The sequence below is a fragment of the Malus domestica genome, chromosome 08 (genome assembly GCF_042453785.1).
Source record: "Malus domestica chromosome 08, GDT2T_hap1".
NCBI lineage: Eukaryota > Viridiplantae > Streptophyta > Magnoliopsida > Rosales > Rosaceae > Malus > Malus domestica.
In genome coordinates this window covers 29,372,764-29,388,990 of record NC_091668.1, presented here as the reverse complement: position 1 = coordinate 29,388,990, position 16,227 = coordinate 29,372,764, and the positions used below count along the sequence as shown (strand labels likewise).

Genomic DNA, 16,227 nt, shown 5'->3' with positions numbered 1-16,227 from the left:
GTAGGTAAATCAAGCCACCCGTTGTCGCAATGAGCCCACTAAGCTTCATGAAATGTCAACAACACTCTAAGATAAACGGCACGCCAGAAACTCGGTTTAGTTGACTATAAAAAGTCACCCGTCGATCAAGATCAAGTATAGGGTTCACAACCCTAGAAATTTAAACCGGATGATCCGCCTATCAGATTTATAATCCGTAACTTATCAACATCCACATTATGCTTCTAGAACAACATACTAAAATTTCATTACGTTCCAACGGTTGGATATCAAAATCATAGTCATACGACGAGATTTCATAAATCGAACGCCACATATGGAATCAGGGTATCCAAATTAATCTAGGAAGAGCAGGTAGGGTCTTGGCCCACGCGCTGCCGCACATGGAGGCCGGCCGTCCTGACTCGCTGGAAAATTCAACTATTTCCAAAAATTACCAAATTTTACAGGCATTGAGATCTCAATTAGGGGAGTAATTTTTATACCTGGGCCGAGAAATCGCCCATGAACCGCTTGAACCCTAGAATTGGGTGTGCTTCGATTCCACCTCCATATTCGCTCCAATGCCTCCACCACTTGGGCTTTGTTCCTGAGGTTGTGCGGAGTTGATTGGTGGTGGTGGTGGAGAGAGTTAGCTTCAGATTTTGGTGATTCCGAGCCGAGCACTCGACACACCCATGGTGCTATTTTTTTCCAAATCAAGATCTAATTAACTAGGGTTTATGGTGTAACGGGGAGATGAGAGGTCAAGGATAAATTTTCAGGTAGTGAATCAACGCAATTCACCAGAAATTGCCCAGAGAAAGGATCAAATTTGGTTGTGGTACTCAGTCGAGTCGCGCAAGTCAAGGGGAACCGGGTTTTCCCCCTCATTTGCCCTCTAGCAGCTTCCAGACTCCTTTTTTTTTTTTTTTTTTTTTAAAAAAAAAACCTCTAATATCTTCGTTTCAACTTCAATTCACAAACGATTTTTGCTTACGTTTTCGTAGGGTCGAGCTCTATCCAAATATATCAAGAAATACAATTAAATATATACGAGGATAAAATACGTCCTCCTATAATTACGTTAAACCAACTAGTGCATTTTCATCTTTTTCCCTTATCGATAATTTTTTACAACATAAATTATAATAATTTCTGGTAACAAAATTTTAAAATCTCCCAATTAAATTTCCATAACCATAAATAGATTTAATTTCTATTTTTCCCCACATATTCATAATTATGAATATCAAATTCATATACTTAAATTTTTCAAGGTATTACAGACTATGATACCCCTAATTGAATACATAGTTATATGATTTACGAGCTTTTACAGATTTGCCTTCGGGTGACTATATAACCATTATTCAACATTGTTTTGTACATACATGGTCTACGATGGTTTTATGGCATATTAGAGTTTCAGAAAACCCTACTATGTAGTATTTATATGGTGTTTTCAGAATAGGGGGTTAGTATGTTCAAAAAGAAATAAATTTATTATTATTATTATTAACAACTTTAGTCCACTCATGTTTTGTTTTGAGCCCTTTTCAGGACTTAGGATTGAGGCGTACGATCACGACGTCAAGGCACTCCCGCATTGGTATCTTCGAGTCCTCTCGAGGTAGGACCCACTTTCTTTGTAATCACATTTATTTCTTAAATTCCTTTCTCACTATTCTTGATTAGATATATGCTCTGAACACGTTCCCGCATCCACACATTTTCATATATATTTAAATTCACTTATTTTACTTATGTTTGTTTCTTCTTTATAACTTGCATGCATTTAAAAATGGCTTCATCACCATCGGGTATCGGTCAGCACGTGCATATCCTGGTATTTGGGGATATCGGGGTCGGGGCTTGTCATATGGACTAAATGAGTCTCTTTAATATTTAGTGCACTCTATGTATGATTATGTAAATAATGAAAATTATTTATGTTTATAGGGACTTTCCTATTTATAGATTTTGAGATACTTCTTTGGAAAGCATGACTATTCATGAAGAGTCAAAAGTTGTAATTCTTCATTTGAATAGACACATTTTTCTACCAAAGGTCTCCACTTCTAATTTCCATTCAATTAATAAATTTAATATAATAATAATATTATTAAATTTTCCAAGCATACTGACACAAACTTTCGATGGTTTGAAAAATGTGACTACGAAAATTTATCAGTTGTAAAATACTAAATAAACAACTTAGAGCTCACAAGGAGCATGAAGTCAGCAGATGTGTTCAATTCCTGATAAACATGCTTAGCACTGACTTAGTATGGGTGAGAACGGTTTGGTTTGATTTACTTCCATCCCAAAAAATTGAAAATTAAAATAAAAAGTTAACTAGTTCGGTTCAAATTCAGCTTACTTTGATCAATTTTGTCCGATTTGGTGAAGAGATAAGAAGGGAACAGATAAAACATATGAAAAAAAGAAAAAGAAAAGGGGAAGAGAAGAGCAAGGGAAAAGAGACAAGAGATCTACCAAATATTTACGGTAAATTAGACAAAAATCAGATATTGGAATTTATAATTACACAAAAGAAGAAAAAGAAACGTCATTTAAACACTCAAAATTGGTGTCAAGCTATAGTTTAGACAAGATGACTCACATTTCACATCTATTTGAGAGTGTGTCAACAACGTGATCAATATTGTAAATGGAAATCCCCTAGTGTGACTGTGTCAAAAGAGAAATTAATTTATCTGGATCACAGAAAACAAAAGCCTACAAACAAAGAGATACAACTAGGCAAGAAAACATCACCTTTAAGTTTTGTGAGTGAAAACAGATGAGCTAACTATCTTGGAATCTCTCCCCCTCCAATTTTCATCCATTTTCCTCCTCTTCTCTTACATTTTCATTGTATTTCTCTCTTTATAAAGAAAGCAACACAAGATGTTGACCTAACTTAATTGTGGTTGTTCAAATAGGAGGGGAAAGGGGAGAGAGTCCTAATCCCTTAGAAAATTGCCTCTATTTTATTGTTATGCATTCCATCTAGTTGTGAAAGTTGTTTGGAGATTTGCTTAAACCGATAAATGTTAGAGAATTGAGTTGCGCATCGGAGGTATGACAAAATAATGTATTAATAAGAGAATTTTTACAGCAAATATCATTGAAGACTTTTGTGATAAAATCCAACATCTAATAATAAATGGTTAAATTGAAATAATATCGACCCTATTTGTGATGGACCGTGATAAGATTTATGAATAAACACGTTCAAATATGTTTTTCACGTTGTCAGATTTTTTTTAGTGAAGGATGTGGTTGATATTTTATGGACTAAAGTTATAGTATTAATAAGAAGTTCTGGTTTGGGTCAATTAAAAACTCACAATATTATTAGTATTACATAAATCGTATTCAACCAAATATACGCTGATACACATAAACCACACAAAATTCACATACCAAACGCATATATTATTTGTACACTTGTCAACCACTTTCTCACGTTTTTAATATATTGAAATGGGTCAATCCGGATAGGACGCTGGGACATTAATCCAGCACTTAGATTAAACCTAATTCTTGGCTAAATGCTATTTTTTAAGTTTTATTTCTCTCAAACTCAACCCAACCCAACCCAACCCATGCTAAATGTGTGGGCTAAAAGCTAAAACCTAAAAAAAAAGTCTGATTTAGCCCAGGATTAGTAGGGCTGACCCACTATATATGTGTATTTTATTTAATTTTATATTTATAAATTCATTGAATCTAACTGTTAAGATCTAATTTGATGAAATTCAACGGTAAAAAAAAAATTTAACGGCTAAAGTAATTAAAAAAAATATTTTATGTATTTCATATTTTTTTCATAGTGATGAACTAGTTTCATGGTGTCGGTTTGTGATTTTTCAATATTTGTCAGAATATAAATATTTTTAGGTTAAAATGTTCATAAAATTAAATCATGATAGTCTACATAATTTTTTTTCTTTTAAAAAAGTTACTTTAAGAAAAAAAAATTAGCCTAAATTTATTCTTTAATAATCTGTGTAAATCTTAAAACAATTAAGCCAAGATTATCTAACTTCATGATTTTCACATACAAATAATTTCCGGAAATACATTAAACAACCAAGCGTACCTTGATCCATGACAATGAACGCTATGAGATCCCAAACGGATTCTGTCAGCGGCGGAGGAAATAGGTGTTCTCTCTCTTGCCTCTATTTGCACGTGAAAACCCTAATTGTGTTTTTCTATCAAGTGCATATTAGATGGGTATATGCAATGTATATAAGTGAGGCAGAGAGAGGACCCGTTTCCATTTAAAGCTCATAATCAATTACCACCCATCACAGTAATTTGATAGGAAACATTTCTCATAATTTGACCAATAGGATTATTTACAAATGATAATATCCGTTAAACCCTACATATCATATGGACCGTGTCATATGGACTACTTTAGAATATTAAAATATTCTTACATTCTCCCACTTGGTCCATAGTGACACATGTTCCTTTTCAGGTTTAAAAAATAAACATTAAGCGCGCAGTAAAGTTCAAAATAATCCTTACTATCAATTGGTTAACATAATTACTGATCTTAAGCAATTCACTAGTGTGAGTCATGGCGGTTGTACATCAACGAGCGACGTAGTCCCTTCCATGCACCACAACACTAGCAATTACCTAAAACAGTCTGTTAGTGAGAAATACATATATAGGTCCGATAATGTCTTTGTCAGAGACATTCCTGTTATCATTCATCTGATCTCATAAATGTATACATATAATGGAAAACAGGAAATACCATAAACATGTTCAATTATCGAGCTCAGAGTGTCAAGCACAATACTGTCATTAAACAAATTCTCATAAACAAAATATAAAAAAAATGACAATCATCATGGACTACAACCAAGACCCATTCTTTCAACATGATCATTAAATGCCTTCGGCCCCAGTCTCTTTGTCAAGGGATCTGTGATCATAAGCATTGTGCTTATGTGCTCAATAGACACTATTTGTTTCTGAACCTCCTCCTTAAGAGTCAAGTATTTTATATCCATGTGTTTAGCACCATTAGAATACTTGTCATTCTTGGAGAAGAATACAGCAGCAGCATTGTCACAGAAATTCTCAATGGCTTAGCAATGGAATCAATAACACCAAGCCTTGAGATAAAATTCTGTAACCATAATCCATGATTTGTAGCCTCAAAGCATGCTATAAATTCAGCTTCCATGGTGGATATAGCAATAGCATCTTGTTTTGTACTCTTCCAGGAAATTGCAACTCCAGCTAAGAGAAACAAGTAACCAAGAGTTGATCTTCTGCTATCAATACATCCAGCAAAATCTGAATCTGAATAACCAATAACTTCTAGGTTATTAGATTTTCTATACGTGAGCATATAGTCTTTCGTTCCTTGCAAATACCGCATCACTTTCTTTGCAGCTTTCCAGTGATCCATTCCTGGGTTGCTTTGGTATCTGCCTAACATCCCAACTGCAAAACTGATGTCTGGTCTGGTACAAGTTTGTGCATACATCAGACTTCCTACAACAGATGCATAAGGAATACTTTCCATTTGTGCACGCTCCAATTCATTTTGTGGGCATTGCATAAGGCTAAACTTATCCCCTTTCTGAATTGAAGCAACACTGGATGAACATTTTTCCATACCGAATCTCTCTAGAACTCTCTCAATATATGCTTTCTGAGACAAGCCTAACACTCCACGTGATCAATCTCGGAATATTTCAATTCCTATCACATAGGCCGCCTCACCCATATCTTTCATTTCAAAATTCTCCGAGAGAAACTGTTTGGTCTCATGTAATAGACCAAGATCACTACTAGCAAGCAAAATGTCATCAACATACATAATTAGAAAGATAAACTTGCTCCCACTGACCTTCAGATATGTACATCGATCAGTGATGTTTGCTTTAAAACCGAAGGATACAATGATATTATCAAACTTAAGATACCATTGTCGTGAAGCTTGTTTAAGTTCGTATATTGACTTCTTTAGTTTACAGACCATGTGTTCCTTTCCCTTTAATGCGAAGCCTTCAGGTTGATCCATGTAGACTTCTTCTTCCAAACTCCCATTCAAGAATGCCGTTTTCACATCCATTTGATGTAACTCTAAATCATAATGAGCTACTAATGCCATAATGATTCTAAAAGAGTCTTTCTTTAAAACTGGTGAGAAAGTCTCTTTGTAATCAACGCCTTCTTTCTAAGTAAAACCTTTGGCCACCAATCTGGCTTTATATCGTTCTATATTGCCATTAGAGTCGCGTTTGGTCTTAAAAACCCACTTACACCCAACTCTCTTACAACCTTTAGGCAATTCAACGAGATCCCAGACTTCATTTTTGTCCATTAATTTTAACTCATCATTCATGGCATCAATCCATTTACTAGAATCAATATAGTTAACGGCTTGTGAAAACGAAGCCGGATCTTTATTTATTCCTATAACAACGTCAGACTCTTGTAGATATACCACATAACCATCTGAAATAGCACTTTTCCGTTCTCTTTGAGATCTCCTTAATGTTATTTCTTGTGGTTCTTCCACTACATTTTCATTTGTGATAATCTCATTCTGGAGCAGATGGTCATTAATTTGTTGTTCAACATTGTCTAACGGTTCAACATGTGTAGGAACAACAACTTGCTTAGAAATTATAGGTGTAGGAATCTGCACCCTAACTTCATTAATGACCAATTCTTTAGGTTTTTCGCTCCCACTGATTTCACCACTTTCAATGAATCTGGCATTGCCGGTTTCAACAATTCTCGTACTATGATTAGGACAGTAAAACCTATATCCTTTGGATTTTTCTGGGTAACCAATAAAGTAACCACTAATCGTTCTAAAATCCAACTTCTTTTCATGCGGATTATAAATTCTTATTTCTGCTGGGCATCCCCAAACATGCAGGTGCCTTAAACTAGGTTTCCTTCCTGTCCACAGTTCAAATGGTGTTTTTGGAATTGCCTTACTAGGAACCCAGGTTTAATAAGTATACAACAGTCCTAAGAGCATACATCCATAATGATATAGGCAAATATGCATTACTTAACATACTCCCAACCATGTCCATAAGAGTACGATTACGCATTTCAGCAACACCATTCTGCTGTGGCGTACCTGGCATAGTGTATTGGGCACATATGCCATGCTTTTCAAGGAGTTTTGCAAAAGGACCAGGACATTGTCCTGATTCATCATATTTTCCATAAAATTCACCACCTCTATCTGACCTGACAATCTTCACCTTTTTATCTAATTGTCTTTCAACTTCAATAATGAACACCTGAAAGGCTTTCACTGATTCAGACTTTTCTTTCAACAGATAAATATAGCCGTAACGTGAAAAATTGTCTATAAAGGTGATAAAATATTTTTCTCCGCTAAAAGATGGAGCATCAAAAGGTCCACATATGTCTGTATGAATTATTTCAAGAAGCTCTGAACTTCTTGTAACTCCTTTCTTGGTTTGTTTGGTTTGTTTGCCCTTAATACAATCCACACACACACCGAGATCAGTAAAATCTAGGTTTGGAAGAATCTCATTCTTTACTAATCTTTCTAACCTTTCTCTGGATATATGACCCAGTCGTTTATGCCACAAGAATGAAGAATTTTCATTGTTTAGGCTACGCTTAGTTCCAACATTATGATGCAAGGTCAAAAGTGTTTCAGCAAAACGATTATTGAGTTTTAAATTATACAGCTCACCTATTAGAATATCAGAACCAACAAAAGAGGTATTCTTATATAAACTGAAACATTCATTACCAAACTTTATAAAAAATCCATTACGGTCAAGCTTCGAGACTGAAACCAAATTTCTGGAACAACTAGGAACATAAAGTGTCTGAAATAAATCCAAACAATATCCAGTATCCAAAATTAAACGAAAAGTTCCAACAGCTTCAACTGGAGCTTTGACTCGATTCCTTATGAAAATGAAATTTTCATTTGGATTTAAAGTGTGGGTCGTAAGGAATCCTTGCATCGAATTAGAAATATGAGCTGTAGCACCAGAGTCAACCCACCAAGTATTATAAGGAACTTCAGTTAAATATGATTCGAAACTTACATAAGCCAAAGGCTCACCTTTCTTTTCGAACCATTCCTTGAATTTCTGGAAATTCTTTTGATAATGCCCAGGCTTCCTACAGAAGCGACATAAAATCACTTTTATGTTCCTTATCATGAGCCTGAGTAGCATTAGCAGGTCCATTCACTTTGGGTGATCCTCTTTTCTTGCCCTTTCCAGGCTTTCTTCCAAATTTTCTTTCAGCTCCTTAACTTACTAAATGAACGGAATGTTCTCCTTGCTGCTTAAGCCTTTCCTCCTCTTGAACGAGTTTAGTGGCCAATTCATCAACATTCCATTTGTCCTTAATAGCATTATGGTTGATTTGAAATGGCCACATACTGAGGAGGCAAGGAGTTCAAAATAAATTGAACAAGAAAGGAGTCATCCACATTCATTCCAAGAGTCTTTAGCTTTGCTGCTATATTAGTCATTTCAAGGACATGCTCATGCATGCTTCGCATACTATCAAATTTCTTGGTGGTAAGCTCAGCCATTAATGTCCCAGTAAGAGACTTGTCAGCAGTCTTGAAACGAGTCTCAATATTTTTCAAGTATTCCTTAGCAGTTTCAGCTTGAGGAAGGCCAATCTTTATGTTGCTCGTTATAGTCATTCGCATAAACATCATGCTCAATCTATTCGATCTCTCCCAGGCATTATAGAGAGATTTTTCCTCAGTGCTGCTTGTATTCGTAAGAGCAGCAGGTTTGTTAGTTCGGAGTGCTAAATCAAGATCCAGGACACCAAGGTGAAACTGAACTTGCTCACTCCAATCTGAGAAATTTGTTCCATTAAGTGAGGGAATAGATGGAGCAAGTGAATGAAGAGAAACAGGCACTGACACTGCAATTCAAAAGTGCTCACAACATTACTGCTTTGAGTAATAAAAAAAAACACGTGTAATAACAATAAGTGTATTATCATATTCTCCTTTGGGTAGATACTACAACAATACAAACAATAATCGATGCATAATACCTTATTGATAATTGTACATCTCTAATAAGACAGGTTTCATTATCTTTGGATATCCGAACAAATAAAAATGAAATATACAATTCTCAACACATTCATATCATCAATCATATGAGCAATTAGTCTACCTTTGGGTGACCCTTAAGAACTTATGACAAATGAAAAACATATTACTCATGTACAAACCTTTAAAACATAATAAGGTTTTGTTCGTTCATATGCATCATCCTACCATGAGTAATTGATTAATCATCATTTAATTTGAATCCATGTAATCTTTCTAGTTTGGCCACTTTGGTGACTTGCAAATAATTTCGTAAGACGAATTACAAATTAAATGAATGACGTTTATAATCGTAATGATCAGTCATAGGTATTCAAATTACTTTAACTAATTCCAACTAAAAGAATCGTCCAAATTACATCATAATTTCCATACCCAAATATGCAATTCGGCAAAAATTGTAATAAAACTAAGATTACAATTTCTTAATCCCAACATGCATAATCAATACATGCAAATAAAATACAATCATGTCTGCCTCAAAACAGCAGACATTGCACCCTAATTAACCACCGATTCCGTTCTTGCAGATTTAAAAAATTATGCTGACAGTAAGCAGCAGCATCATAATTAAAAATATTCTTGCCGAGTTCAATTTACAATATATAAAGAACATTCACAATTCAAAACAGCGATTAGGTTATTTCAAAATAGCACAGCGGATCATAATTTATTTCGAAACAAAACCCTAATCAAGTCGATTAAGTTAAAGTTCATAATCGTAATTGGAAAATCATGAGAGCTCTCAACCAGGCTCTGATACCACATGTAAATCTTAAAACAATTAAGCCAAGATCATCGAACTTCATGATTTTCACATACAAATAATTTCCGGAAATACATTAAACAACCAAGCGTACATTGATCCATGACAATGAACGCTATGAGATCCCAAACGGATTCTGTCAGCGGCGGAGGAAATAGGTGTTCTCTCTCTTGCCTCTATTTGCACGTGAAAACCCTAATCGTGTTTTTCTATCAAGTGCATATTAGATGGGTATATGCAATATATATATATATATATATATATATATATATATATATATAAGTGAGGCAGAGAGAGGACTCGTTTCCATTTAAAGTCCATAATCAATTACCACCCATCACAGTAATTTGATAGGAAACATTTCTCATAATTTGACCAATAGGATTATTTACAAATGATAATCTCCGTTAAACCCTACATATCATATGGACCGTGTCATATGGACCACTTTAGAATATTAAAATATTCTTACAATCTGGGGCTAAAATTTTAGGTCAGAAAGATTGAGGCAGAAAAACTGTTTATGGGCTAAAACCTAAATTTTCTGGGTTAAAAATGTTAGGTTTTAGCCCAAATGTTAGAAATGGTCTCATAAGTGTTTACAACCTAAACAAAAGCAGATACTATACCGAAACTAATTAATTTTGTTGATTGGGCTTGATGGCATTCCTCACAACCAAAAATATAAAAAAGGTGTGAACAATTGGATTTTTTTTTTAGTGTATCCCTCCAATTGTATAAAAAAATGTTGTGTTTGCCCCATATTTCAAGCATATAAAAAAAGGAAAATTAATCAAAAAACTTGAAAAATTTGAGTTTTAACGATAAGTACAAAATAAAGGGTAAAGTTAATGGTATCAGGATTAATTTTTTAGTGTAAAAATGTAATTTTTCGTTAAAATAAATAATACTAAGAGTTTTTCGTTAAAGTTCCCTATAAAAAAATCTCTCACTTATTAGGACCCGAGATATCATGCTGTTGTGTACCTGAGATATCATGCTGTTGTAAGATTTGTTGGACCCGTCATACAGTTAGCCCTCCGTGTACGTAACGTAACACACACACCTCGAGTTCCCAAATGCATCGCATCGTTGTTTATTGGTCCCTTGTAAATTGCTTCGCTGACATTTTCCAGATTTGGTCGCATATGTACAAAATAGCACATGCGAGGTGTACTGCATTCCTAATAGTGACCCGACATTGTCATGTGATACATGCTATTCACAAGTATCCCCAACTTGAGAGAGATTTTTGTGTATACGGAATATAAATATATATATCATATGTCATAATACAAGTAAATTTATTATAAATACTACGACAATCTTTACCAAGGGACACTAAAAAATATATGTCCTCTTTGTAGAATTATCAGATAAACGGGCCAAATACCAACTTTCAACAATACTGATACTATCCCTAACTTGGTAATTACCACTTACACAATCCGTCAGATGTGGGTTTTATCACAAAAAGCCTCGGTATTAGTTGGAGTGGGGTTATGATATTTAAACTCTTCTTTCTTTATTTCTCTAGCCGATATGGGATTTCAACATGCCCTATTGTGGGACCCAATTAGTGGGTCACACGTGAGAGATCCACACATCGGCAACTATGTGGAGCTAAATGGACTCACCCTACACGCGGGGCCAAGGGACCCACCATTATCCATGGGGCCAAAGGGACCCACCCATCACGTGGTAGTACGTACAGGCCCGCTCCCTAACTTTGATACCATGTATAATTATCAAAAAGATTGCCCGAATGTCCACTTCCAATAACACTAATTGTCCCCAACTTGGTAATTACTACCTACCAAAACCGTCAGGTGTGAGATTTTTATCATAAAAGGCATTGATATTAATTGGAGTATGGTTAGGATATTTAAACTATAATTTCTCTTTTTGTATAGCTGATGTGGGACTTAACATGCCCCCTTACGTGGGACTCAATTAGTGGGTCACACGTGAGAGGTCTACACATTGGCAACCACGTGCAGCCAAGGGGACTCACCCTACACGCGGGGCCAAGTGACCCACCCTTAGCACGCGGGGCCAAGGGGACCCACTCATCATGGGCAATACGGGGCCTGATTCCTAGCTTTGATATCATTTAGAATTATCAGAGAGACGGGCTTAGAGTCCACTTTCAACAATACCGATATTGTTCCCAACTTGGCAATTACCACATGCACAATCCGTCAGATATGAGGTTTTATCACAAAAGACATCGGTGTTAGTTAAAGTGAGGTTAGGATGTTTAAACTATTTACTTTTCTTTTACTTGGTTGATATGGGATTCAACACGTCCCTTCACGTGGGACCTAATTAGTGGGTCACACGTGGGAGATCCACACATCAACAACCACGTGAAGCTAAGGGGACTCACCTTACACGCGGGGACAATGGGACCCATCCATCATTATGTAGGGCCAATGAGACCCATCCATCATGTGGCAGTATAGTACGGGTCCGCTCTCTGACTCTGATACCATGTAGAATTATTAGAAAGACGAGACAGGCCAAAGACCCACTTACAACAACACTGATATTGTCCCCAACTTGGTAATTACCACCTGCACAATCCGTCAGGTGTGGGGTTTTATCACAAAATACCTCGATGCCCAACTTGGTAATTACCACCTGCCTAATTCGTCAGGTATGAGGTTTTGTTACAAATGGCATCGGTGTTAGTTAGAGTGTGGTTAAGATATTTAAACTATTTACTTTTCTTTTACTTGGTCGATGTGGGATTCAACAGTCTTATGACACGTAATGTACAAGCTCGTGTTCCGGGTACATGAAAAAAGATCTACTGCAATGGAGAGGACTAGGTACATAGTATTATTTGTTTCACTGTCGTGTGTATAACTTAGCTCTCGGCCATAATACATGCATTTCTTTTTTCTTTTTTGTCAATATATGGTAGAGAAATTTCATTAAACGAAGTCCAATCAGACGAATTACAACTTCAGTGGTTTGAATAATGTGACTACGAAAATATATCTTAATGCATATATACTAACTAAACAATTTAGAGCTCACAAAGAGCATGAAGTCAGCAGATGTGTTCGATAATGGATTCCCTATATACATGCTTAAACACTGACTAATTAACGGTTTGGTTCGATTTGCTTCACCCTAAAAAATGGAAGATAAAATTTAAATGGTATAACTAGTTCGGTTCAGATTTAGCTTAGTTTGACCAATTTTGTTTGATTTGAGAAAGAGAAGAAAATGGACAGATAAAACATATGAAGAAAATACAAGGGGAAGAGAAGAGCAAGGGAAAAGAGACAAGATGCAAATGAGAAGAGGGAAAGAAGGAAAGAGGGGAAGATGAGAGCGGGGCTCATAATCTCTACTTGCCAAGTCTCAGCTTTGGTGAAATGGATTTATGTGTACACAATTGTCATCGTCATCATTCACAGAATTTTATTGAACAACCAGAGAGTGTATTGTATTTTATCAATAGTGAATTCTTACATTGTCATTGTGATCCATTCACAAATTTTATTCAAAAAACATTACTAGAAAACAGGCCATACATAGGACACTGTTTTGGGAACACCATTCACCATCAATGTCTTTTTAAGAGTCGATTGCACCGTTGTGTATGTTTGGTGTCCTTTAGGCTTTCCAACACCGATGATAGTGTCATTCTTCAAATATATAACCTATAAATTCATTATTTTGCTTTATACATGCAAAATAATAAAGGAAAACTAATGACAATGACTTGAAAACTTTGAGTTTTAACGAAAATGACAAAATAAAGAGTAAAATGAATAGTACCAAAATTGACTTTTTAGTGTAAAAATGTGGTTTTTCGTTAAAGTGAACAGTACCATGAGTTTTTCGTTAAAGTTCTCAAATAATAATTATTAGATTATTTTAATGTCAAAATAATAATTATTAAGTTTTTTAATTGTTATTATATTGTGCCCAAATCTAATGAGCTAACTCTCCCTCTTCATTTTCCTTTTTCTCCTTTGTTTTTCCCCCTCTCTCTCTTTCTTTTACTTTCCTCTCTCTCTTTGTTTTCACCGTCTCATCTCTCTTCGTGATTTCCTCTTCCTCTTGTGTTTTTCCTTCAGAGATAAAGTTCTCTCTCCCCTTTGTTTTATTTTGGATTGTAGAGGAGTTGGTGAGAGTTTTCCTCTCCCGATTGTGAGAGATCTTCTCTCCACTTGTGAGAGCTTTTTCCTTTTCCTCAATTTCAGATTAGGTCCGAGTTTTTTCCCACTTTGAGTTCATATCTTCTAAGATCTGAATGTATGTTTTCAAATCTCGCTTGGGTCTCCTCTGCATGCAATTATTTGTTAATTCATACGATAGTTTGTTGTTCTACAGTGAAAAGTGTTGAGTACAAAAAGGTTTCGCATTGAGGAGGATGCACGGATAGGCATAACTATTCTGTTTTCGCTATAATCATTTTTCTTTTATTTTTTCATTCTGACTAAAAACTTAATTTTCGTTGCTCTTTTAAGTAAATTATGATGTTTTTTTGCGTTGTTAACTTTTTTGATAGAAAGAAAGAAGTGCAGAAGATGATTTAACAATCAGATCTTGAGTGATTTATTCAGATATGAACTATGAAGTTCTTATGAAGGTAGATTTTAATTAGTTTTAGTTGTTTTTATACTATTTTAAATTTAGTATGATTATGTGATATTATCTTTCAAGTTTTTATTATTTTTAATTTATAATTTTGCCCAGGTATGGATGGAAGTATGCTTTGAAAGGACAAGGATTGTCTGCCCTCCTATTTTCCATGTCCTTCCATGCCCTCCTATTTTGTGTGGTCACAGTTAAGCCATGTTAACATTTTATATTATTTTTTTTATAAAGATAATAAGATAAAAATTAATAGTAATATAAAATGTTGACGTGGCTTAACCGTGACCACATAAACAGGAGGGCATGGAATGGCATGGAAAAAAGGGAGGGCAGACAGTCCTTGTCCGCTTTGAAATTGTAGGACTTGATTGCAAGTTTGTCTTGGAGGACTTAATTGCAAAAATATTAATTTTATCAAAAGCCATTGACATTAATAATGGGATTAGACAATGCAATGGGTGCTCAGTGGGTGCCCTTTTGAAAGAGGAGGATTCTCTTCCCTCTTAATCTCTTTCTCTTCTCTTCTATTTGAACGGTTATGGTATAATCACGTCAACATCTTATATTGATTTTTTTATAAAAATAATATGACAAAAAATAATATATGAAAGGAAAGGAGGGAAAGGGATAAGAATAGATGAGGATAATCCTACTCCCGTCTTAAAAAATAAAAATTAAAAAATTAAAAAATAAATAAAAAGCAATCTGGACACTGATGCAAAAAGGACATTTTCTCTGACAAGATTTACTTACTATTTTTAATTATAAATAAATAAAAGAAAACTAATAAAAAGTGTCTGAAAACTTTGTGTTTTAATGATAAAGATAAAATAAATAGTAAGGTGAATAATATTATGATTAACTTTTTAGTGTAAAAATATGATTTTTCGTTAAAGTGAACAATTTCAGGAACTTTTCGTTAAACTTCCTATTTTAAATAAAAAGATCGAATATAATGAGACTTGTACTATTACCTTTTTACACGGATGTAGAAATAGTGGCGTTTGTTACAATGAAGATGTTTACATAGGACATGGATTCTTATTCAGTGGCTGCATGGTGGCTACTGATAATTGCCACCGAAGTCGGTGCTCTTTCATCTTAATCCACACCAATACAAGGGGTGTGCTATAGCTAAAATTCTTGAAGTGAAAATTACATACAGAAAGACCGTATCTCACTCTTGCATTGCAGTAATATATCATGCATGATGCATGGATCTGCTTATTAATATTATATAGGAAAAATTAGTATCCGGTCCTTAGTTCTTACTGTTCATTGACTAAGATCTTATTAGTTCTTAAATTTTGATTCAAGTCCCTAGTAATAATGTGATAATGAATTTACATGTTTATTATATAATTTTTTAATATAAAAATTAGTAATTAATTTAGGGTTTAATACTCACACCTCTATTAAACTTCTAATTAATTTTCAATTCAAACATTTCCAAAATAATAAAACATTAAATTAAATTAAGTTTGTACCTATTAGTTTTTTTTATACATAAAAAGATTCTCAATTTTTTAATCTTAAATGTACCCATTCATATAATTTTTCAATTTTTTTAATCTTAAATGTACCCATTCTCAAATATATCAATTTGTTATATGTAAAATGTACCCTTTTTTTTAATATAAAATCCATTCAAATGTTTTAATCGATGTTTAAACTTATATGGATACATTCTTTTTCGTTGATTTGAGAATGTATCCATGTTTTGGTA

The 16,227-nt window shown here is 34.5% G+C and overlaps 2 protein-coding genes and 1 long non-coding RNA gene across 4 annotated transcripts; 1 reads left to right on the top strand and 2 right to left on the bottom strand.

Moving 5' to 3' along the window:
• Positions 1–4,856: 4,856 nt before the first annotated feature.
• On the bottom strand, positions 4,857–5,635 carry LOC139198165 (secreted RxLR effector protein 161-like). The gene is made up of 2 exons (XM_070826434.1): positions 5,044–5,635; positions 4,857–4,933 (listed from the first exon to the last, which is right to left on the bottom strand). The coding sequence occupies exons 1-2, from the start codon at positions 5,633–5,635 to the stop codon at positions 4,857–4,859; spliced, it is 669 nt and encodes a 222-aa protein (XP_070682535.1).
• Positions 5,636–7,743: 2,108 nt separating this feature from the next.
• On the bottom strand, positions 7,744–10,111 carry LOC114826647 (uncharacterized). 2 transcript variants are annotated; one of them, XR_011583376.1, is made up of 3 exons: positions 9,976–10,110; positions 8,093–8,919; positions 7,744–7,984 (listed from the first exon to the last, which is right to left on the bottom strand). XR_011583376.1 is itself a non-coding variant. In XM_029107363.2 (2 exons), exons 1-2 carry the CDS (start codon positions 9,983–9,985, stop codon positions 8,390–8,392), a joined length of 540 nt encoding a protein of 179 aa, XP_028963196.2. In that variant the 5' UTR covers positions 9,986–10,111; the 3' UTR covers positions 7,744–8,389. The 2 variants fall into 2 exon arrangements, 1 of the variants encoding a protein (XP_028963196.2); XM_029107363.2 differs by having other exon boundaries at positions 7,744–8,919; positions 9,976–10,111.
• A 4,273-nt stretch (positions 10,112–14,384) lies between these two features.
• Positions 14,385–15,051, top strand: LOC139198325 (uncharacterized). The gene is made up of 2 exons (XR_011583702.1): positions 14,385–14,493; positions 14,601–15,051. It is a non-coding gene; the product is annotated as an uncharacterized lncRNA (long non-coding RNA).
• Positions 15,052–16,227: the final 1,176 nt, after the last annotated feature.